Here is a 22,417-nt window from a genome sequence, read left to right as displayed (position 1 = left end):
ATGTTCTTTCAACCTACACTAAAAGACCATGACTAGAACTGAAGTCTTTCTTCATGGCAGTGAATAACTAGACCCTTGAACTAACTGATTTTATTTTTTGTTTTACCTTTATTCTGGAAAAGATTATTCATTATGTTCTCTTCCAGTTAAAAAAACACTATTTAAGAAGTTTTCCAATGAACCTTCCAAGAACAGTTTCCCACTCTATTCTAATCCTCCCTCTTACCCCTTTCCCTAGTCAGAAGGAATGTTACCATGGCTGAACTATCCTTTTTGGCATTATATTAAATGTACTTTGTATCCTTTAAGTGATGGGTTGCTTTAATTTCCCACCAAATGCAGCAAGGAGGTGTTTCTAGGAGTATTCATTTAAACCCCATTTTTTCTAAAGCACTGTAGGAATCCCCTCCCACCTAATCATGGTGAATGCAGAAAGACATAATTCTTGCAGTAACTGAATCCCAAAAGACATTTACAGTTCAAATTCTTGATCTTTAAAATCATATCTAAAAGCGAATAGAGAGTCGGTAGAGTCTATAAAGCTCAATATAGCATGCTCCTTTTAGCCAGCCCCACTAAATAAGTGGACTACTGTTGTGACACTAGCTTTTAAAGATGTAAAACTGGTTAACTGGTAAACTTTACATTTAAACCAGTTAACCAATCGAAGGGGGAGTGGGTGGGGTGGCCACTCCAGCCCAGTTGAGCTGGAGCACCCACCCACCCCGTCCACCGCAGGGATAAGCAGTCCCCTGCTCGTGGTGGGCAGGCAGATGCTCCAGCCCTCCCCAGTTAATCGGAACCACTAAGCATTACCCATTAAGGGTGGCCCGCCCGGCCAGCATCATTAAGGGTGATGCTTACCGGTTAATCATTCACAAGCCTACTAGCTTTTAGTTGATTTTCAAGAATAAATTATAATCCAGTTTGGTAACTAATGCATAGATCACTGATGATTTATATCTGAGTTGTATGCCACCCACAAGTATTGTGCTAACTTGCATATGACAAAACATTTGGACACCAATGTGTAAAGCACTCCTAAAGCTGAATGCCTACCTATCATCAATGAGACTGAGTATCTACTCCTCCTTCCATCATTCATACAGGAATATTCCACTTCTCTAGATGCTTCCTCGGGGGACCACCAATACCTCCCCAGTCCTGCCTAGACTGAGTTTCGGCCAGTTTGTTCTCAACTTGGGCTCCATCAGATACACATTCTCTCCCTCCCACAGCCAGAGGACCCCCTATAACAGATCTGGTGGGTTTTGACCATTGCATAGAAGGCCTGCTGTTCCCCTGGATAATCGAACTTGCTATGGGACCAGAATTTACATCCTTTCAGGCACAAGTAGCCTAAAAGTAAAATATTTTCCTGTTACAGGAGCAGAAAATTTAACAGCTATGATTAACTTGATTTTCTTTTAAGCTGAAACTGCACTAACGAAGTAAAGAGCCAGATTGTTTCTTTAATCTTCAGTAGACAAAGCATGTCCTATTACATTATAAGCCTTATAAGTTACAAAAGTTATCTAGTCACACGATTAAAAGTGTAGTATGTTCATCTACTTATTTTTAACCAATTACATATCAAAGTATCATATAGAAAGATCACACTCACATATCTGATGCTGAAATATTATGGACTATCTTCAATTGTAAGTATAGATGACAATCTTTTAGAATATGGTTTGGAAAAAGAGGGACTGGATTTTTTGTAAATGTAAGTATATGCTTATTAGGTTTGCTATAATATACTTGTCGATTTGGCAACTTAGGTATCCATTCACATTACACAGAAAAATAATCCTGGGTTTTTTATTACCATGCACAATTACTTTACTAGAAGCATTAAATTATATTATAGGAAATGTTACAGTGCAAATACATATACACAATACCTTATACCACTGTATTTCAGGTGCAGTATTATTTTCATCTTTAAAATATTCCAGATCAGGACACGTAATCTTTCCACCAGTCTCTCCAATTGACATAAACACTTTTTGTTTATACGTTATTTCTCCATTAAAACATAAGCCATCATTGTTCTCGAAAACATTTAATTCTATATAGTTTTTGATAGAACTGTTAGATTTCCTGTAATGAGAAGAGCAACAAATTGGACCATTATTAATACATGTTGGACCTCCCAAACCCGGAACTCTTTGTTCTGGCAATATCTGCAATCTAGCAGGGAGCCCCAGTGGCAAGAGGGCTGGTGGCTAGAAGCTAGCTGGGGTTGGGACTGGAGCCCCAACAGCACAGTTGGGGCCGCAGCAGCTCCCAGTGAGTGCAGTTTGCCGTTCCTGGCAAATGGGCACTCTGGGAAGCAGTGCAGGCTCAGCCACCACTTTCTGTAGCTCCCAGTGGCTGGGAATGGCAAACAGCAGCCACTTTGATCAGAAGGGCTCTGCCTATGGATGCTCAGGTAAACGGACCATCCAGCAGCCCACCAGTGACTAACCCTGACGAACTTCATGTGACATTGCAGGCCGGAGGTTCCCCACCCCATTCTAGAGTCACTAAATAGTCTGAAAAATAATTCAGTGGAGAGAAACATGATAAAAAATTGTTTTCATTATCACACTAAATTTTTTTTTTATGGTTTACTTTTAGTATTTACATGAGTTTTGAAAATTATGCGAAACTGAAAGGAAAGTGGCTAAAGTTGGTCATGGAGAAGGCTAGGTCACTTAAAGATGGATCTCAAGGTAAAGCAATTTTAAATCAGGAAGTTATGAAAATACTGATATAGATATCACAATTTTCCTTTGCTTTAGGATAAAATATATTTGAATCATATCTGACCTCTTTTTAAAAAAAAAAAAAAAAGCTTCAACCCTAAAGGGTATTTGGCAAAGCTGTCATTCCATACTGCCTTGGTTTTCAGAAAGCTGTATCTCCTTTAACTGTTGATACTGTAATTCATACTTTTACACGTCTTGCTAAACAATATTTTAAAGTTACCATAGATAAGTATTCTTTTTAAAATGTGATTGACTGGGTGAAATTTACCCCACCTCACATTTCTCATTCTCCTGATTCACTGAACCAAACCAAGAAAGTAAAATTGTGTCAAACAGACTATAAAATGAAATGTGAAATGATTCATTAACCGCAATAGAGTTAAAAAGCGTTCTTACAAATGTACTCCTCAAAAGAATTAATTAATAATACTAAAATACTCTGATGAAAAACCACTATAGAAGCATTAAATATAATTTTAAGCAAAGTTCTACTAGCATGGAAGAAATTCAGATGTATCAATATAGTATCAAAACCAGAGCTGAAAAGCTCTCTGACTGCTTCCATTCAACTATGTAAAAGTCTCTATCCACTAGATTAATATCAACATATTTTTGTATTTAGGTGTAATCATTTTTCCCTTTTTGTAGAGCAATTTTGCATCTAGAAACATTTTTTAAAATGGTCCCTCCATTTTAAAGTCCCTCACCAAAGGCTCTTTTGTAAATTACATGGCCATGGGATAAGAGGGGAGGTTCTTTCTTGAATTGAGAACTGGTTAAGAGACAGGAAACAAAGGGTAGGAATAAATGGTAAATTTTCAGATTGGAGAGGGGTAACTTGTGGTGTACCCCAAGGGTCAGTCCTGGGACCAATCCTTTTCAACTTATTCATAAATGATCTGGAGAAAGGGGTAAGCAGTGAGGTAGTAAAGTTTGCAGATGATACCAAACTCTTTAGGATACTCAAGATAGAAGCAGACTGTGAGGGACTTCAAGAAGATCTCACCAAACTGAGTGATTGGGCAACAAAATGGCAAATGAAATTTAATGTGGATAAGTGTAAAGTAATACACATCGGGAAAAATAACCCCAACTATACGTACAGTATGATGGGGGCTAATTTGGCTACGACAAATCAGGAAAGAGATCTTGGAGTTATGGTGGACAATTCTCTGAAAACTTCCACACAGAGTGCAGCGGCGGTCAAAAAGGCAAATAGGATGCTAGGTATTATTAGGAAAGGGATAGAAAATAAGACCCAGAATATCTTACTGCCCCTGTATAAAACTATGGTACGCCCACATCTTGAATACTGTGTACAGATGTGGTCTCCTCACCTCAAAAAAGATATTTTGGCCTTGGAAAGGGTTCAGAAAAGGGCAACTAAAATGATGAGGGGTTTGGAACGGGTCCCATATGAGGAGAGGTTAAAGCGACTGGGACTTTTCAGTTTAGAAAAGAGGAGACTGAGGGGGGATATGATAGAGGTCTATAAAATCATGAGTGGTGTGGAGAGAGCTGATAAAGAAAAGTTATTTATTAGTTCCCATAATAGAAGAACTAGAGGACACCAAATGAAATTAATGGGTAGCAGGTTTAAAACTAATAAAATAAGGTTCTTCTTCACACAGCGTGTTGTCAACCTGTGGAACTCCTTGCCAGAGGAGGCTGTGAAGGCTAGGACTATAATAGAGTTTAAAGAGAAGCTGGATAAATTCATGGAGGTTAGGTCCATAAAAGGCTATTAGCCAGGGGATAAAATGGTGTCTTTGGCCTCTGTTTGTCAGAGGCTGGAGAGGGATGGCAGGAGACAAATTGCTTGATCATTGTCTTCGGTCCATCCTCTCTGGGGCACCTGGTGCTGGCCACTGTCGGCAGACAGGATACTGGGCTAGATGGACCTTTGGTCTGACCCAGTATGGCCGTTCTTATGTTCTTATGTTATGTAAAATTATAACAAAATTACCTTTTGTTACATTCATAAAATCCTGAATCTTCTAAAGTTGCAGGGATAAACCAAAGTAAGTTATCTCGCTGATGGATTCTGGTATGTGTTTCTGTAGTTATTGGTGTATCACTACCATTTCTATACCAAGTCCGATTGTAGTCAGCTCCTTGACAACTGATAGCAATAGGTTCACCTACAAGCACAAAATGAGTAGGCGCCTTGCTATGTTCTTTAAAAAAAAAAAAAAAAAGGTTAATCAACATTTTTTGCCTTTTTGTTAATTTTTTCTTAATTTTATTATAAGATGGAACAAATTATTCAGTTAAAAGATACAAGTTATTCAATAACTACTTATATTATTGTTTGCATTTGTTTAGCACCTTCCATTTGAGGACTTCAGAACTTTTACAAATTTCCGGTTACACAACACCCTTTCAAATAGGTGATCACACAATAGTTATATTTAACTCCAGCAGCCTAATTATAAAGAGTGGTATACAAATATATATAAAATTCACTGAAATTCATGATCATCAGAACGTACATTTCGTATTCTTTCTAAGCATTGAATTTTAGAACTCATATAAGACAATAGGTCATACAGTAAGTGCAGAACAGGCAAAGGCACTGCAAATCCCTCACTCCCCACAATCCTCTGGCCAATATGACTCAATTCTGACCTGGTGGGACCAAATCCAGGCTAAAGAGGACATTTCAGTGGTGGTTACTGGCACTGAAGAACAAGACAGTCAACTCAAACTAGACAAAGATCTGACTCTGCATTATGCAACATGGCCAGATGAGGTCAGTAGTGAGTCAAACATTCAGAACAAGAAGTCTTCGTTCTTAGCATATAGTCTGACAAACCATGCAAATTGTCATGTCTCCCCCACACTTCCAGTTTTCATTTAATATGGCAAATGTTGCTTGTGCATTACACTATATGACATAGCAAGCATAATCAGAACTTCAATAATTATGACTGTGAAACAAGATAAGGCAAAGTATGTATTCTTTGCAAGAAACCTTTAAGCAAAAGGGCCAGAACTGCAAGCTTTCAGCCTGCAACTGAAGATAAAATTGTTATTTAGGTATGCATATTCTAAGAGGTTAGGTTCACCACAGCCATATAAACAGTTGGCCCCAGGACTGATTTCACAATTTTTCTTACTTTTGTAACTTTGAATGTCCAAAATATATTATAAAAATTGAGCCTGAGAAGCTTCTAAATCCATGGCATACAAGTTTTAAAGAGGAAAACTACATCCATATTTCACTGCATAGATCCTTAAAATTAAAATTTTCGACTTACCAGTTTAGTCCTTCCTGATCCTCCCACCATCCCATCCCTGCAATTTGCCAAATAATTTAAAATATATTCACTAGTTTTCTATGGAGTACAAATCAATTTGGATCAATATTGTTCTATGTCATCTTAATTTCTATTAAGGGACTTAAATCTAAGAATTTTAAGTCAGTTCACAAGTAAGTTGGAAACTACACACAACTTCAGGAGCATACTAATATGCCCTTTAAGATGACCAACATTTTAAATATGTAACAGTTTAAATAGGAGTGAAAAGAAGGGTTTTTTTAAATGTATTGCTTTCCTGAGTCATTTAATTTCTCAGAAAGGAAGAGAAGCCTTGCTATTCACTTAACACAGAAGTTGTATTCACTGGGATAATATAGATAACAGAAAGCAAATTATCTTCAGTAGCACAATTCATGTGCCACTCTTTTACAAAGAGATGCTAAACAGCATCTGTCCTACTGAGTCCTTACAACTCCATCGCCAATTAAAGACATTCTTCACTATGACAGAAGTTAAGGAGAGTTGTAACTTCCAAGTGAATACAGTGATAACATTACAAATTCAGTCTTCAGCCCTGTAATTCTCACCCTCAAAACTAAGATTTAATTTATGACTTTAGCAAGGACTTGCCTACTCATAAGGTCCACAGCTATCACTGTTCATGGCAGTCTGAATAAGCCCAAAAGCTCTAACACCTATAATAACTACCACTAGTGTACTGAGATACTGCATATATGAGGGGTGAAGATGCTAGATCATAAACAGTGCTAGTATAAAAAGGGTATCATCATTCTAGAACTAAGTACTTCCAAGAAAGATTAATATACCTGTTGTTTTTAAAATTTCTCCCTGTATTTGTACAGTTTACATTTTGATACATTTACAAGTCTGTCAGGCCACATACCATGCAGTCCACATCATCTTTGATGCAATGACACTCTAAAAAGGGCTTTCAATTTATATGCCCACACTTTTGGTATGGCAGAGTGCATGACAGCCTTCTCTGTTTGCTACTAAACTCATGCACATATTGAAAATAACTCATTTTAGAAATAATTCAGTTAATGAACATGGTTGACTTACCAGCATTGAATGAAGAAACAAAAAGAATTAAACCGCAAATGAACCACAATGGAGATGTCATGTTTTGCTACAGAGAAAACAAGGTACTTCATTAGCATGCTAAAAGTGTTCAAACCGCACTGTAAATTTTATTCTGTATTATATTGATTGTCACTGATCCTAGAACAAATGCAAAGGAACTAACAAAAAGAGATTAATCCTTTTGGGGAGAAGCAAGTATGCTGATCCAGCACCTTCCTCTGAAAGTTTTAAATAATAGCAGTAACTGATCCACACACAGCGATGATTTACACTCTTTACCCCGTACCTCTATCACTCAGGGATGTGATTTATCTGACAGTTTTACTAGTGAAAGTCTTTGTATAGACACAGATATACTGATATAAAGATGCTTTATGGTTGTATATCTATTTCATTTCCATTCAATATGGTTACGTCTACACTACGAGTTCTCTCAGCAAAAATATGCCAATGAGGGACTCATTTGCATGAGTTATGATCTTATTTGCATATTTTCTGCCAATCCATTTTTGCACAAAAACAAGCAGTGTGGACATTTTCTTTTTGCGCAAAAAACCCTTTTCCCGCAAGATCGGTAAAACTCCTTTTTGGGGCATAAGGATCTAGCGGAAAAAGGGTTTCTGTGCAAACAAGAAAACATTCACACTGCTTGCTTTTGTGCAAAAACCCCAGCGCAAAAACGGATCAGCAGAAAATATGCAAATGAGATCACAACTCATGCAAATGAGTCCCTTGTTCGCACATTTTTTTGCCGAGAAAACTTGTAGTGTAGACATAGCCTGCACTTATAACTGCTTCCACAGCTGGACTTTTTTTATATTATTCCTGTATAGTTCAAGTGGCAGAACTTTTAAGTGTGGACAGGATGTTGGAAGATGACTCCGGTGCAAATCTGAGATGAAGGGGTTTGTTGCTACATTTGTATCCCATTGTTAAATAGGCCGACCTATATCTCTGTGAAGTGAAAAACAAGTTATTTTACAGTCCTAATCTTGTATGTGTTATAGTTGTGTAACTTTGTATGCCATGATTTCTAAAGTAAAGATAGGTAGACTTTCATTGTTCAGAACTGCAGGTTTCTGACAGCAACCTGGCACGTTCTATGCCTTGTACAAAGTTTCACAGGCAATCTTCAAAGACTTCAGGCTATTTCCAGTCTTGCTATTAGTTATGCAATCATCATATGGAAAGTGATTTTAACATTATTTAATTCTAATGTACAATCTATGAAGGTATTTTACAGGGTAGACAAAAGTAATAAACAAGTACTAAAGGATGCATATATGAAAAAGCAGAGCTCCCGTCGTACTGGGCTATGTTAAACATGCGGGCAGTTCAAACTTCAAAGAGCTCAAATATAAATGCTTTGCGAAGAATTAGCCATTGTAGCAAAACATGGTCTAGTTAAAGATGCATACCCCAGTTTGTGCCTGCATTAGTGTGTGTAACTAAGCTCAGCATTAATAGAAAGAGCTTCCTCTGTAAATTTCTCTGACAAAAAGCAATGCTGTCCCGCAGACCTCATACCTCCAAAGGCCTGAAATTGGCCTGCATTTAACTTGTCTAAATCTTCTTCTTTCCTTTAGAATTAGTCGCTTCACCTCAAAGCACAATGTCCGGCCCTTTCCCAACCAATCTTGTTAGTCAATTTCCAAGTGCATTGCTCTTATAACAGCCTCTTTCCCTCCAAGTAATAAGCAAGTATAGCATTGTTTTAGCTAATTAATCACATATTTCTTTCAATGCAGTCTCCCCTTCTAAGTATTCTGTTTCTGTCAGTGAGAGATAAACACCACCGCCATGTGATCTGCTAGTTTTCCACTGACCACAGTTTGGGAACCTCTGGTCTAGACTACAGCACATGGTTTACCTAGTTCATGGTGGGAAAAGCAGAATTTCCCCAAGACCACCCCCAAATTCATTCTCTGTTCAGCTAAGAACGTTTCATTTTTATTTCTGGACTCCACAGTATTTTTTTTTTAAGAAAAGTTTATGGAATCTTAACATGTAATCAAAACCAAATAGCCAATCACTGTATCAGAACTGAACTTTTCTAGTGACAAAGTCACACAAAAAGTTTTTGGGGAAAAATAAAAAAATTTGTGAGGAATGGGGGATAATTTGTAGATTCTGACAGTAGGACAAGTAGTAATTTGTTTAATCTTTAGCAAGGAAGAACTTTCCATCTACTGCAGAAGGATAGTAAAGCACTGGAATAGGCTTCCAAGAGAGATTGTGGAATCCCCCATCATTGGAGAGTTTTAAGAACAGGTTAAACACCTGTCGAAGATACTTTAGGTCTACCTGACCCTGCCTCAGTGCAAGGTATTGGACTTGATGACCTCTCATGGTCTCTTTCTGCCTTACATTGCTATGAGTTTATGATTCTTTCAAGAAAACCCGAGGACTTTTATTATAAAATTTAACAATTTCCAAGTGCATATTTTTTTCAGATTTGTTACTTGACAAAGCACCCATACCTTAATCTTTATTTAGTTCTCTTATATGTATTTTTCCTGACACATGCCAAGGGGTTGGTCACCATTCTTGAAATTTAGGTTTACCTAAAAGAAAACCATAAATATTACAAAAGCATCAAATGCATTATGCAAACAAAAGCATAACATACATTTCAAAGGGCAAATTTCCAGGGTCATCCTAAGCCAGCAAGGAAATATCTTCAGTACTATAAAGAATTTTTTTTTCATGTAAAGACATGGGGCAAAACTAAACCAGGCATTCATGGACAGTACTCAAAGAATGCTATCTCTACTAACATATTTTCAGGTTTTTAAACGTGACTACTGAGATACAATTTAGCAAAAAAGGTGGCATTATACAAGTATGAGAGTTAACGTCAACCAAATACAAAAAGAGGAGGGAAAGGGAGAACAACAAAGGAGCACTTTATAACAACAGATAAAGAACCTGACTAAAACTACACAGTCTGAGAAAACTATACGCCCCTGGAAGATTAATAACTAGACAATCCAGTAGGATCTATGCACAAAAATCACACTGCTTGACACCTTAAATCAACACAGGATGTTTTACTGAAAACATGCTATAGATCTGAAATAAATCAGGGGTTTGAGGTAGAAGTTACTGGGCAAGATTCTTTGTCTTAATGTTTTATAGAAGGTCAGATAAGATCAGTTACCAAGTTAAACTAAACCAGTATAAACTAGGGGCAAACTGATTTAAGTATATCCACATAGGGGTTTGCATGTGCATAACAAAAATCAGTTTTAAAATGTAATTATATGTGTATTCATGCTGTTGTGTGTTTAGACAAGCCCTTAGCGTTTTAAGCTTTCACACCTAGAAAACTAAGGGTTACTTAAGTCAGAAGCAGCAGCAAGAACAGTAAAAAAAACTCTAGACATGGGAGAAAAAATAAAGCTGAAGATCCAGTAGAAACGAAAACTATTGGAAAATAGGTACATCGGCACATTCCAAAGAAGGTAAGCTTTCCATTTACAAAAATATTTTCTAGGCACAAAAACACTGTAAATGTGAACTGATGCAGTTTAATTTGCAATCAGACAGCAAGTATCAGTTTTCTCCATTCACTACAACAAGTCATTAATTTAAATGCCAGAGTTGTTGAAATATGATGGATAATAGGGATGTAAAATCCCGTTTTGTTAGTTAGCCAGTTAAATGTTAGATTTAATCCAACAACTGATTAAAAGGGGGTAAGGAGGCCTGGAGTGCTCCCCCCCCCAGCTGCTTCTGACCTCATGCTGGGCTACTGGCTCCCAGCCCATGTGGGCTCACAGTCTGGGAGTCATCAGCCTCATGCGGGACCAGAAGCGGCAACGGACTGGAAGTCAGCAGCCCCACAGGAATGGAGCAGCTTTCTGCCTGTGGCCTGCAGCCAGATAACAGTTAACCATTACCTAGTAAACATTAGCTGTTAAGGGTGATGCTTATTGGTTATCAGTTCACATCCCTAATGGATGGATCCAGTTGTAATAAGATAAGCTATATTTCTGATACATTTTACATTTCCATATTGTTCATTATTTTTACAGTGAAAACTGATAATTCCATTTATGCGTAACATATATAAGGAAAGTGACTTACTCAAATATTAATAAAGTGTCTCACATGTACATATTAAGATTGTTCTATAACCAGGGATTAATTTATGCTAGGCCTTAGCTGTGACACCTCCAGGCTTGGTAGTTCATAGCCCCAACATCTCTGGGCTTGTACGTCAGTTATGAAAGTAAAAAAATTGCTTGAGCCCTAATGGGAGCAGGCAGGAGCTGGTACACGTAGGAAGTTGGCTTTTAAGTCAGCTATCCATGTGTGCCAGTTCCGCGGAGCTGTCTGGCCCTCCTCGCTGCCTCCAGTGCTCGGAGGGAGAGAAGCCAGCTTAAAAGATGGCTCCTCATGAGCACCAGCTACCTTCCCTGTTCCCCCTTCCTACCTACCTCTCTCTCTCTCGCTGCCTTCCACAGAGGCAGCGAGGAATGGCAGGCAGGAGCCGGTGCTCCGGGGGAACATCCAGTAGGGATATAACAGTGTAGCCAGTTAAATGATTAACCAATAAGCAGTTGCTTATCTTCTCCCCCTACCCTGAATTTAAAATATTTTGGGAGCTAGTGTAACCCACACACCTAGGTGTGGTTACTGAGTACTGCAAGTGGCACCTAGACCACTGCAACAGTTAAGATCAAGAGACCTCTACAGCAGGGGCTGGGAGCCAGCTGGCTTTTAGCTCAGAGGGTAGAGGCTCCTATAGTCAGCTCCCAGGTTCAAATCCACCTTGGTGGTGGTTACACTAGCATCCCGGCTCACACCAGGTCCCAGCACCTACCCCTGCCTCAGCTCCGCATTTCAAAGAGCATGAGAGCCAGCAGGCAGGCACATTACCTCAGTCCCAGGTCCAACAGGTACCCCCCCTTCTCCCCCCTCCCCCGCCGTGGCTCTGCAGCAGGGGTAACTGTTGGACCTGGCATGAGCCAAGACTGAGTCAGCGTGCTTGCCTGCCAGCTCTCAAAGTCTTTTAAGCGGGAATCCTCCAATCCTTGCATTTGTCATTATAAAATCACCTTCAGTGTTCCAGCATAAATTATGCAAATATTAATTAGAATGGCTTTTTCCAAATATGTATAATTCCAAGGCATCCTGTTACAGATCCAGCAGTCTGGACTTATTTGCATACACTGGACAACATAGAAAAGAAAACAGTAAAACCTTAAGGACTACTTCAGATCTTGGGTCACTGTCAGTGAACCAAAAATTAAGTCAGACAAAAAATAATTATACACTGAGAAATATCATTTCAAGTCACCATAACTAGTTGCAAATTTGAAAAAAAAATCCTAGATGGAGCAGATGCAAAGAAAGAGAGTGCCAATATTTCTATTGCCCAAGGTTAGGGTACTCAGGCATGGGAAAGACCCAAGCTCCAATCTCTGCTCCCAAACAGGAATTTGATTCTCACATGCCAGATCAGCACCTTAACTATGAGACTATTGGTACAGGCCTGACACCACCAGTTTTATTAATTTAGCTAGTGGTTAAAAATACTACAAAATAAAATATTCCATTCAACAAACAATACCATTGTTACCTTTTTCAATTCCTCTCAAAACATTCCACTGGTTTTGGTCAAACCAAATTTCTGTTTTGGTTTGGTTTTGCTTTGTTTTGGAACTGCCAGTGAATGCAATAAATAATACATTAAATTAAAAATCACCCACAGTTGAATTCTCAGGCTCAAAACCTAGTATTCTGCTGTTTACCATAACAATCAGTTTATCCAAATGTGTGGTTCCTAACAAACATTTCTTGTGGCAGTTCTGATTAACAATTGAGACATAGTACAGAAACAGAGCTGTGATCTCTACATCAAAGTAACAATTCACAAGGTGACAAAACACACACATTTGAAAAATTTACAGTGTTAGTATGTTTGTACATCCCCAACTGTTTTCTTAAATATCTTTTTACATGACATTCTTTACCATTAGATAAATCCAATTTGACTGGATTTGGGGACAACAGTGAGAAACTGGTCTAGTAATTAACATCATGTACTAAAATATGAACACAAAAGGCCAGACTTTCGCTCATTTCAGAAAGAAGCTAAATTTCAACCAATTTAATGGCATCTACTCCAAAATAAAAAACAACCACAGAGACACTAACTCATGTCACCCACAACTCCATACTTTATTGTACAGATGATAATCAAATAAGATCAAGAAATCACACCAATTTATGTGAAATTGTTTCTAATCAAATCAGTTAGTGCATCCAGCTGTCAGTGATGCACATACCCTCGCCTTATTTCACTTGCTACCAACTTGACAGGCAAGAAGGTGATGCAAGAATGCAGTGAATGAATTAACCCCTACAACACACATGAGGATAAGCAGATAGCGACCCTGGAGCGTCCCACGCAAGATCAGTAAAAAGCAGTACTGTCCCAACTCCACAGGGCAGTAGCTTATGGCAGTGATTGTCAACCTGTGATCCGTGGACGCCTGGGAGTCCACAGCCTAGATCTATGATTTCCAATGGGCTCCGTATAGCAATTTGAAGTTTCTAGGGTTATGCAAACGAAAAAAAAAGGGGGGGGGGACGAAAACTACTTTCTTCCAAGGATGCTGGACCAATCTGTAAAGTGGGGATGTGAAATCCATGGATCCAAACCTGAACGCCCTGTATGTGACGGCTCCCCTAGCTCCTGCACCTAGGCTGGCTCTGGCAGCCAGAGGCGTTTCCCAGCCAGCCGGCTTCCCGCTAGTCCCAGGAGAGAGGTCGCTGCACCTGTGGCTCGGGTCTCAGGGCAGCCCGCGCTCCGCCCCAGCGGCACCTCGGGCTCTCGCTGCTTCCCCAAGGCCGGGGGGCTCGCTCCTCCGCAGGAGCCAGCCCGACTCCGGCTCATCCGGGACTCTACAGAGCCGCCCCGTCCCAAGCCGCGGGCGGTGGAAAAGCGGCTGCTCCCTCTGCCGCCGCCCGGCCCCAGAGCAGAGCCAGTCAAGGGCTGGTGGCTGCAAACCCCCGGCCCCGCCACCCCCTCACCTCCGACAGCTCCGTCCGGGCGCCGCCGGCAGCACCAGCCCCGGGCGTCCCCCTCCCATTGAGCAAGAAAAGCGGCTCCGCCCCAGCCCGGAGCGAGCGAGCGTCCCTCCCCCGCCAGCAGCAAGGGCCAGCGCCCGCCCCCCTCGGCACAGCTGGGTGGAGCCGGAGGGCACAGTCCTGTCGCGAGCCTACTTCCGTCCCGCCTCATGCGCCACTCCCTCACTGCAGGCTGAGGGGCTGGATTGTTGCCAGCCCTCAGGCTCCGGGGGGCAGGGGAAAGCAGGAGCCCCACAGCCCAGGGGCGAGAAGGGAACAGACTTGTTTCCTTCCCTTGGCTGCTCTCTTTTCTCCCCACACTGCGTCTCCCTTAGCCCTGGCATCTAGTGCAGCCCGGTCCCAGGCACTCCTGCCCTGTAGGGGCTTACAGGCGGGAGCTCATGCTGCTTCCATTCAAAGCATAGGCGCTCTACCCTAGTCACAGGGCTCGGCTGGGCCCGATTTGCCTTTTATCGATAAATGTCGGTTTCACTGTAGGCACTGTAGCTGTCATGGTGGTTGGTGCTATGTCTAGACTGGGAAGGTTGGGGCACCAAAGTGCTGTCAACATGCAAAAGTCGTCAAATGTGAAAAACAGTCAAACCAGTTTTTCTGCCTCTCAGGCTATGTCTAGACTGCAAGCCTCTTTCGAAAGAGGCTTTTTCGAAAGAGGCTTTCGAAAAAGCCTCTTTCAAAAGAGAGCGTCTAGACTGCATGCAGAACTTTCGAAAAAGCAAGCCGCTTTTTTGAAAGAAAGCAGCAAGTGAGTCTGGATGCTCTCTTTCTAAAAAGCCCTGTTTGCTTTCAAGAACGCCGTTTTTCGAAAGAGCATTTTCGAAAAAAGGCGTTCTTATTCGTGAAATGAGGCTTACCACCGTCGAAAGAAAAGCCACGTTCTTTTGATTTAATTTCGAAAGAACGCGGCTGCAGTCTAGACGCAGGTGAAGTTTTTTCGAAAAAAGGCTACTTTTTTCGAAAAAAACCCTGAGTCTGGACACAGCCTCATTGTCCACATTTCATAGACACTTTGTTAGCACTCTGTCAACAAATAGGAGCAAAGCAATGTGGGTAGGCAGCCCACAGTGCAGTGTTGGGAAGACAGAGCTGATCCCTGTGCTGTTTGGGATTCCCTTTAAGCTCTGTGAGCTCTCCATGCTAAGGAATGTCAAAGCAGCTGAGCAGGCTCTCCAGCCCCTCCCACCCCCAGCAGCAGTCTGCCTGTGCTGTATTCCTAGCAGGGCAGAACAGAAGCATTCCAGTGATTTGTTCTTTCTTTGTTAACAGCTGCTCACTCAGCTGCTGGGTACTTCCCAGAGCTTTGAAAGGCAATGGATGCATACCTACAGGGCAGCAGAGATCATAAAACATTGAGCACAGCCATCAGGGCAGGCATTGTGGATACTGGCGGAAGTTGATTCTCTTGACAAAACAAACAGTAGAGTCCCGGTTGGCTCTTTGTCAACAATAAAGGGAGGGGGAAAAGATAAAAGTCTCTCTCAGGGGGGGAAGGTTTTTGTCACCAAAACTGGGGGTTTCTCCTGACAAAGTCACTTTGCAGTATAAACGCTCTCACTGTGGGTCTGGCCCATGAAAGCTCATCATCTAATAAACCATCTTTTTAGTCTTTAAAGTGCTACATTGTCCTGCATTTTGCTCACTGTTTTGTCGCCAAAAGGCAGTTTGCAGCAAAACATGCCACTGTTTAGAGATACAAGGTGGGTGAGATAAGATCTTTAGTTGCGCCAACATGTTTCACTGTACATGCAAACTGATGGGAAAATATTTCCATCTATAATACTCTAGCCAGCTTCACAAATGGCAAAGTAAAAATTATTAGCTTGATTTAAGGCCTACCTTTAAATGTAGGTCAATCTGGATCCATCACTCAGGGAGGTGAAAAATTCACAGAAAGGGTACGTCTACACTACAACGTTAATTCAAACTAACTTAGTTAGAATTAGTTAATTCAAACTAAGCTAATTCGAACTAACGGATCCAGACTAAAAAACTAGCTCGAATTAGCGTTTTGCTAATTCGAACTAGCATGTCCACATTAAGTGGACCCTGAACCAGACTTAAGGATGGCCGGAAGCAGTGCCGGCAGGGCATCAAAGGAGGACTTAGAGCGTGGAGATGCTGTCTCAGGCTAGCCGAGGGCTGTGCTTAAAGGGTCCCGACCCCCACCCCGGACAGACAGTTCTCAGGGGTGCCCCGCTTGCAAAGCAGTCCTGGCTTGGATTGCCCGGAGTACCCACACTGGGCACATCACAGCACTTGGCCATCAGCCCGGCTGCACTTGCCACAGGCTGCCATCTGGGAAGAGCGGGCAATTGGGGGGCTGCAGGAGAGCTTCCACCCCCAGAAGCCCATAGAGCCAGCCCAGTCCTCCCCATCGGGGGCGCGTACCCCATTCCTCCCTCACCTCCTTCCACTTACCCTTCCCTAGCCCCTCTTCTTGATGTACAAAATAAAGGACAATTGTGTTCAAAAATGGAATCTGTCTTTATTAAACAAAACTGGGGAAGACTGGGAAAAGGAGGTGGGAGAGGGGAAGAGAGACGGTGGGAGAGGGGAGGGCAACTAAAATGATCAAGGGTTGGGAACAGGTCCCATATGAAGAGAGGCTAAAGAGACTGGGACTTTTCAGCTTAGAAAAGAGGAGACAGAGGGGGAACAGGATAGAGGTCTCTAAAAGCAGGAGTTGGGGGGAGAGGGTGCATACAGAAAAGTTCTTCATTAGTTCCCATAAAGAAGGACTAGAGGACACCAAAGGAAAGGAATGGGTAGCAGGCTTCAAAGTAGTAACAGAAAGTTGTTCTTCACAAAGCAAATAGTCAACCTGTGGAACTCCTTGCTGCAGGAGGCTGTGAAGGCTAGAACTAGAACAGAGTTTAAAGGGACGTGAGATCAAGTCATGGAGGTTGTGTCCATGGAGTGCTATTAGCCAGGGGGTAGGAGTGGTGTCCCTGCCCCAGGTTTGTGGAAGGCTGGAGAGGGATGGCATGAGACAAATGGCTTGGTCACTGTCTTCGGTCCATCCCCTCCAGGGTCCGTAGGGTCTGCCGCTGTCGGCAGACAGGCTACTGGGCTAGATGGACTTTTGGTCTGACCCAGGACGGCCATTGTTAGCTCAGGGCTCAGGGTCGGGGGTCTCAGTGGACCACCTTGATTTTCATGCACACCTGCTCCTGGGTGGCCAGGCTGGCAGCTATCCTGCCCTAGCCGGCCACTTTCCTGTGCCTAGTGCAGAGGTCATGGACGAGGTCCACGATGTCCGCACTAGCCCAGGCGGGTGCCCGCCTCTTGCGGTCCCGGGCAAGCTCCCGGGAGCCGCCAGCCTGGTCCCGGGAAGAGGGGGAGGGCTGGGGGGAATCGGGTGGGTGGCTCGATCCGTGCCAGGTACAGGGTCTGCTGGCTGGGTCCTGGCAGGTTTGCACCTGGCACGGGCACCGTAGCCAGCCCGTGCCCCTTTAAGGGGTCCGGGGCCGGGAGGGGGGCAGTAGAGTTTCCCTGGTGTTGGCCAGAGTGGCCACCAGGGAAACCTGGGGAGGGCTAGCCTCCCACTAGTTCGAATTAAGGGGCTACACACCCCTTAATTCGAACTAGTAAGTTCGAACTAGGCTTAATCCTCGTGGAATGAGGATTACCTAGTTCGAACTAAGCGCTCCGTTAGTTCGAATTAAATTCGAACTAACGGAGCGCTAGTGTAGCACCTATCAAAGTTAGTTCGAACTGACGGACGTTAGTTCGAACTAACTTTGTAGTATAGACATATCCAAAAGGAATTATGTTATCACAGCTACTGCTGTTCAGGGAGGTGGATTACCGGCATTGACACAGGAAACATCTATACTTGTGTTTTAACCATTATAAAGCTTTGTCTGATTGAATTGCAACACCTATTGTCATTAAGTAATTGTCTGACCTTCCTCCAATAATTTACCATAACTGTGGAAAAAGTAAATCAATAACAAATCTTTTTAAAAGATTAAAAATTAACAGTGATAATGAAATGATAAAAAATAATTCTGTCAAGCCTAAATATGACACATGCTGGGGAAAGCTTATTAAAAACATTACTAAATATGCCCAGCCTATCTTGAAGACTCAGAAACTCTCTGAATAGAACTACTTGCAATTAATTAGTGGCAAGTTAGGTAGTAAGAACACAGAACTTTGTGCATCATCTGGTCACATACACACAAAGACTGTCTGACAAAAAACATCAACAATTCCAAGAAATGTCCTCAGTAGTGTAAGACACTGATTGGAAAGTGATTGAGTTTGCTACAGATGTGTTTTCACCCTTATTACATCATTTGTCCATGGTATAGTGGATTCATATTACAAGATACCTCCACTATTATTGTCAGTAACTTCACACCAAGGTTGAGTCAATACATTAAGGGTACGTCTACACTGGCCCCTTTTCCGAAAGGGGCATGCTAATTTTACAGGTCGTAATAGGGAAATCCGCGGGGGATTTAAATATCCCCCGCGGCATTTAAATAAAAATGTCCGCCGCTTTTTTCCGGCTTGTAGAAAAGCCGGAAAAGAGCGTCCAGACTGGCCCCAATCCTCCGGAAAAAAGCCCTTTTCCGGAGGATCTCTTATTCCTACTTCAAAGTAGGAATAAGAGATCCTCCGGAAAAGGGCTTTATTCCGGAGGATCGGGCCAGTCTAGACGCTCTTTTCCGGCTTTTCTACAAGCCGGAAAAAAGCGGCGGACATCTTTATTTAAATCCCGCGGGGGATATTTAAATCCCCCGCGGATTTCCCTATTACGAACTTGAAAATTAGCATGCCCCTTTCGGAAAAGGGGCCAGTGTAGATGTACCCTAAGTGACCCTATTTTCAGCATAAAAATCTGGACCACATGTCTGGCATTTCTTTTTACTGTCATGAAATGAAAGAATCATACTAACGACAAAATAAAAGTGTGCTGTCATCACTGCTGGTTTGTGACCCAGCAGTGATATTTGCATATTTCTTCGGGTAAAGGATTTTTCTTGTTAAGCTTGTTATACATAAATTCATCATAAAACTTCAAATGCGTCACTAACCGTTATATTGAGAAAAAGAACAATTTTTATAGTGTCAACTCTCCTTCCCTTTATGTCTGTTATTTCATGGTTTTACAATTTGGCCCAGTATCTTATTGTGCAGTCATCAGTCTGTTGCAAGGGGATCCAGTTGCTAGTTCCCATATCAATGGTGAGTAAATTACAGCCCATTGTTGTTCTATGTGATGCCCATAGGCTACATCTATACTGGCATGATCTTGCACAAGAACTCTTGTGCGAAAGAGTTCTTGTGCAAAAACTCTTCCAGAAGAGTCTACACTGGCATGTGCATTTGCGCAAGAGCATCCATGCCAGTGTAGACACTCTCTTGTGCAAGAAAGCTCTGATGGCCATTTTAACCATCGGGCTTTCTTGTGCAAGAAATTCATGTTGCCTGTCTACACTGGCCTCTTGCGCAAGAATAGTTGCACAGGAGTGCTTATTCCTGAGCGGGAGCATCATAGTTCTTGCTCAAGAAACACTGATTTCATACATTAGAACAGGGCTTCCCAAACTTTTTGACACAGGGACTAGTAAATCCATTCATGAGCTTTTGGAGGACCGGTAACATTCATTTGCATATTCAATAAGCAAATGATGAATATTCAAATAAGTTGTTTCTGGTCCTCCCAAAGCCCCCAGTGCCAGCTTTAGCAAAGCTTTTGATACAGTCACCCACAATATTCTTGACAGCAAGTTAAGGGAATATGGATTGGATAAATGGACTGTAAGATGGATAGAAAGCTGGCTAGACCAGGGTTTCCCAAACTTTTTACTTTAGTTGAAACCCGGTTTTTTTCAGTACTGTCTTTTGCAGCCCAAAAATATAAACACATATAAAAAATGAGAAATGAATACATTTTCAGTGTTTCACCCGGCTGCATCCTCTGCCCAGCCTGGGCCAGGGCTTGGGGGACTTGGCGCCACATGAGCACTTCCTGAGGCGGGAGCAGGAGCCGATTGGGGGTAGAGTATCTGGCTAAGAGGGAGGGTGCAAGGAGGGGTAGGGTTGCCAGGTGTCCGGTTTTGTACTGGACAGTCCGGTATTTGAAGGTTTTGTCTGGGAAAGAAATTGAGAAATTACCAGACATAAAATGCCTGGTATTTTCTAATTAGGTATGTTTTATTATAATTAGGTGTATTAGTCCTTAGCTGCCTGGCTGGTAGATGTGCTCACACTGTCTGTGTGTGTCTACCTGCCAGGCAGTTCACAACTACTCCAGGGAGGGTATGTGGCGGGGGAGGGGGCAAAATGGAATCCCCGGCCAGACTCACTCATCTGCCAGGGTCTGCAGGGTCTGCATGTGCCCAGGTCAGTCCTGCTCCCCCCCCCCCCATTTCTCTTCCCAATTTCCCCAGTCCAGCCCCGCTACCCCCGTCCAGCCCTGCTTCCAGCGGCCAGTTGCCCCCGCCTCCAACCAATCTCCCCCGGTCAGCCCCGCTCCCCCAACGACCCCCCCCCCCCGACACCAGCCCCGCTACCCCCGTCCAGCCCTGCTTCCGGCAGCTGATTCTCCCGTCCTCCTCCTCCTGATCTCCCCGGCCAGCCTCCCTGCCCCCGTGCAGCTCTGGTTCCTCTGCCTGCCCTCTCCTATCGCTGCCGCTGGACAGCCCTGCTCCCCCAACCCTGCTTCTGCCGCCCGCCTGCCTGGATTTCTACCGGGACTGTTACTGCCTGCAGAACATGCTGCCAGGCTCGCAGCAACACGTCCAGGAGAAGTACCAGAGTGCCCAGGGGAGGCTCCAGCTCCATGCTGCAGAGTCCTATGGTGTCCTGAGTGAGGGCAACCAGAGAATACAGAGAAAAAACTGTTTTGCTGTCCTTCAGCGAGGTAGGCAAGCAAGCAGAGAAACCTTAGAACCGGCTGTCCGGGGGGGTCCCTTTAAGCACAGGTCTCAGATAGCCTCAGGCAGCAGCCACACAAGGTAACTCCTGACCTGATGCCCTGCCAGAACCAGTTCTGGCTTGCCTTAAATGTGATTCAGTGTCCTATCAGTGTGGACGTGCTATTTCGAAATAGAAAAATGCTATTTTGAAATGCATTTTGTGTTTAGACACATTATTTTGAAATAAGCTATTTCGAAAGAAGATATTTCGAAATAATGCTGTAGTGTAGACATACTCTGAGATGAAGGAAGGCCACTCACGCGGTCTATTCACTAGCCTTCCAAGCCAAGAGAGTAGAGTCTAGTTACTAGATTTGGAACTCCAGAGCAGTCTTTCTTAGACCTCTTGATATCACCATCTACCTGCCCTTGATCCCCAAAACAGTGTTTGAGACCTTCCCCCACCTCAGTTACTTAGAACTGCTCCCTAAGAATCCTACCTAGATTGTGGACAGTCTGGGCTTTTAAGTTTAACCTCTTCTGGGTCAATGTGGCAGGAAAGCAAGGACCTTAGGCTTAATGAAAGAATTTTCTTAACCACAGAAACTTTACTCTTTATGCAGCCAATAGTTACAAACATTCCCCATGTCACTGTTGACCCCTTCTGTGAATCTGAGGTTTATCAGCATTTCAGGGTAGAGCCCCTCATCTCCTCTCTCTCCTTCAACTCTCTCCTTCAAGTCCATGTGCAGTAATGGTAGACCCTCGGCTCAGAGCAGAACTCCAGTGTCAAATAAGGTCTTCACCCCTATGCTATATGCTCAGACTGAAGCTCCAGACCCACCACTCCTGCTTTCCTCTTCCCCACTGCCGGTCCTGGTATAGAAAACCTATTGTACAAGGGGAATATGCCAGCTATTGAGCAACAACAAGAATCATTGGCCTCAGATTGCAGTTTCAAAGGTTCTTAGCTATTAGTCATTCAATAAAATGTCAAGCACCTTTTCCCAGACAGGATGGCTGTGTGGAATGCAGCACAATAGGTTATCATTGGTTACCATGCTTGAGCTATAATAGTGTCCAAAATTTCCGCTTATAGGAGAAGATAGAGTTCATGATTTGACTCAGACACATCCCACTCTTACTGTTGGTACAGAGTAGATTCTACTCTACTTAGCAATACATGTTGAACATGTTTTGTAATTACCTTTTAATGATTAAAGAAAAAAACAAGATATTTTAGATACCCAAAAGAAGTTTAATGAACCCTAGATATCTTATGAAAAAATAGCACATACAATCACTTTTATTAATGTGTCTCACATCA

The 22,417-nt window shown here is 42.6% G+C and overlaps 1 protein-coding gene across 7 annotated transcripts in view; it reads right to left on the bottom strand.

The window, feature by feature from the left end:
* LOC102463929 (interleukin-1 receptor type 1) overlaps positions 1-22,417 on the bottom strand; it is a 72,988-nt gene that overhangs the window by 23,856 nt on the left and 26,715 nt on the right. For 3 of the 7 annotated variants that reach the window (XM_075917302.2, XM_075917310.2, XM_075917320.2), the window contains 4 exons: positions 9,601-9,684; positions 7,100-7,166; positions 4,720-4,930; positions 1,905-2,103 (listed from right to left, as the gene is read on the bottom strand). In XM_075917302.2, coding sequence (XP_075773417.2) covers positions 1,905-2,103; positions 4,720-4,930; positions 7,100-7,160 — 471 coding nt within the window. In that variant the 5' untranslated portion in view covers positions 7,161-7,166; positions 9,601-9,684. The other 4 variants (XM_075917296.2, XM_075917341.2, XM_075917328.2 and 1 more) reach the window with 4 other exon arrangements.

Source organism: Pelodiscus sinensis, chromosome 1, assembly GCF_052426305.1.
Source record: "Pelodiscus sinensis isolate ZL-2025 chromosome 1, ASM5242630v1, whole genome shotgun sequence".
Classification (NCBI taxonomy): Eukaryota; Metazoa; Chordata; order Testudines; family Trionychidae; genus Pelodiscus; species Pelodiscus sinensis.
Note: the sequence above shows the minus strand (reverse complement) of the source record. Positions and strands in the feature narration are given on the sequence as shown.